The sequence below is a fragment of the Mus musculus genome, chromosome 13, assembly GCF_000001635.26.
Source record: "Mus musculus strain C57BL/6J chromosome 13, GRCm38.p6 C57BL/6J".
Classification (NCBI taxonomy): Eukaryota; Metazoa; Chordata; class Mammalia; order Rodentia; family Muridae; genus Mus; species Mus musculus.
Genome location: NC_000079.6, coordinates 119,893,184 through 119,895,793, shown reverse-complemented (window position 1 = coordinate 119,895,793; position 2,610 = coordinate 119,893,184). Strand labels below are relative to the sequence as shown.

The window sequence follows — 2,610 nt, the reverse complement described above, 5'->3', positions numbered from 1 at the left end:
AAAATAATCCCCATTCAACTTTGATACCAAATTATTTTGACAGTCCCTTAAAAACAGATTTCCAATCTTGCTGCCTGGTTCCCTGCAAATATGAATCCAGTTCAGGGCAGCCTGGAGCCCAGCTACTCCAGCAGATCCATGCCTGCCTTCTGTCCAGACACAAAGACTAGAGGATAGAAATGTTATGTGCATTCATCTCAAACACATGCATCGAAAACAGGGCTGGGGGAGTGGGCGGTGGAGAGGAGATTCCCTGTCCTGAAGCTTCATCTCTACACTTAGCTGTTTCCCCTAACCACTTCTCTGGTGGGAATACAGGATTAGCATCTGCTCAGGACTCCAGCTGACCTAAGGACTATTAACAGGATTTCCAAGCAGGACCTGGTGACTCATGCCTTTAATCTCAGCACAAAGGAGACAAGGCAGGGAGACTTGACTTGGTCTACAAAGTGATTTTCATAAGACCCAGTGTTACATAGAGAAACACTCTCTGTGGTGGCTATTGTTTGTTATCAACTTGATTATCTCTGCAATTAAGCAAAATCCAAAATGGGAGGATACATCTGTAAGTAACTTTTGCTTAATTTATAGAAAGTAATCCATACCTGTGAGGTAGGAAGACTTGCTTTTAATGCAGATCTTTTTGAGCTCGAAAGACAAGGCCTCCAATTAGGATCTGAAGCACGAAAGACACACTTTTTTGTTAATGTGATTGTTGTGATAAGCTAAGGTTTGTCATTAATACCCCTGGCAGTCCTGTAACTCACTTTGTAGAGCAGACTACTCACAGAGATCTACTTCCTTGATTCAATTCCATAGTGCTTGTATTAAAGGCGTGAGCCACCACACTTAGCATAAGACACTGAGATTTAATCCAGACATTGAGGCTGGAACACACACCTTTAATTCAGGCCACACCTTCAGCTGGAGGCCTATATAAGAACAGGGAGGAAGAGAGTTTTCACTTGGCCTGCTTGCTCTCTCACAGCTAGCAAGTCTATTACTTCGTGGCACTAGAGCCTCCTTGCCTGTGATTCCGTCTTCTACTGAAGACCACCTGAACCATCCATCCTCAGGAACTGAGAACTTCTGGAATCTTGGACTTTACTTCCTCTCCAGCTGTTGTGGAATAAGTACAACTGCAGCCTGTAAGTTATTCTAATAAATCCCTTTCCAGGAGAGACAGAGAGTGAGATATCATTATATTTAATATTTTACTCTCTACACCAGGCAGCCCAAGTAGATTTGATGGTCCATTAGCACTTTCCCCATTGCCTGTTTAGTCAGCTGCCTATAATGTTTAACTGTAGACAATTGCATCCAGAGTGATAACATCTTACTTGGAGAAGCTTCACTCCTTTTTGTTTACTGGTTTTGATTTTTGAGCCTAGGTTTTCCTGTGTAGCACTACCTGATCTGAAACTAGGTCTGACAACCAGGCTGGCCTTGAGATCAGAGACCCACCTGCCTCTGCTTCTGTGTAGGATCTGCTCTTTCCCTTAAGTTCTGGGATGAAAGGATTTTGCCACCAGATTGGGCAGAATCTTGTCTCCTTAGGCAATGCAAATAGATTCTAGGTTTATAGGTTTCAAACCCAGCTTCCCACAGTGTAATGGTTGGGAAGGGTCAAGAAATATAGAGCACAATTAACTTGATTCTTCTCTGAATCAGGAGGTGGAGGATTTACCTTCAGGGATCCATGGATAAAGCCAAGAAGATGATGCAGTCCATTCCCAGTTTTGTCAAGGATACATCAGATATTGAAGAACATGCACTGCCCAGTGCACAGGTCTTGCCAGCCCAGAGTACAAGGTGTTCTAATTCTGAGGCACTTTGTTTAGGCAAAGATCAAAGCCACTGCTCTGAGGATGGCTGGATTGCCGAATGGGATCTATACTCCTTTTGTGTATTTGAGAGTGTGGACTACCTGAGATCCTACCGAAGATTGAATTCTGCCATGAAGAAGGGCACAGAGGTCTTCCAGAGTGAGAGTCAGAGGAAGCCAAAAGTGTCCCCAGGAGATGTGGAAAACTACAAAGACAAAGATACAGAGAAGCCAGACCAACCCTCCCCAAGCTTGCTCAGGGAGAAAGGTCTGGATCTTGTGACCTGTGACGGTGGAGACTGCCCTGTCCGGGATCCTGTTTCTGACAGTTCCAGGCACCTAGGCTGCTGGGCATGGTTTCAAAGGGCTTTTGGCCATAAGAAGAAGTGAGAAAGGCACTAAGAACTGTGTTTGGAGCCCATGAACCCTGATGCCTGCTAAGACTTGCAATTAGGGGACCTTCTGTCAGCTTCTGCTGTTAGAGCAAAGGCACACAAAGGCAGTTGTGTCTTTGCAGCCATCTGGTTTGTGTTTGTTTGTTTATTTGTTTACAGCATTCTTAATAAAATTGTTAAAAAGCTGAAAATGTGTGTTCTTCTTATAGTGGCCTAAGGGAAAACATAAAGGGTGGAGTGGACACAAATGGGGATATTCTATTTTTCTGACTGTTGGTTACAGGATAACTGGTGGCTTGTTTTAAAGGAAGTCCTTAGGGGATGTTAGGCCTCCTTGTTCTCCTTTGTGCTGGGCCATAAGATAAGCACACAGGGAGCAACCTTGAGCAC

The 2,610-nt window shown here is 44.2% G+C and overlaps 1 protein-coding gene across 1 annotated transcript; it reads left to right on the top strand.

Moving 5' to 3' along the window:
• The first annotated feature begins 1,008 nt into the window (after positions 1-1,008).
• Tcstv1 (2-cell-stage, variable group, member 1) lies at positions 1,009-2,407 on the top strand. Its single transcript, NM_018756.3, has 2 exons — positions 1,009-1,148; positions 1,672-2,407. Exon 2 carries the CDS (start codon positions 1,700-1,702, stop codon positions 2,213-2,215), a length of 516 nt encoding a protein of 171 aa, NP_061226.1. The 5' UTR covers positions 1,009-1,148; positions 1,672-1,699; the 3' UTR covers positions 2,216-2,407.
• Positions 2,408-2,610: the final 203 nt, after the last annotated feature.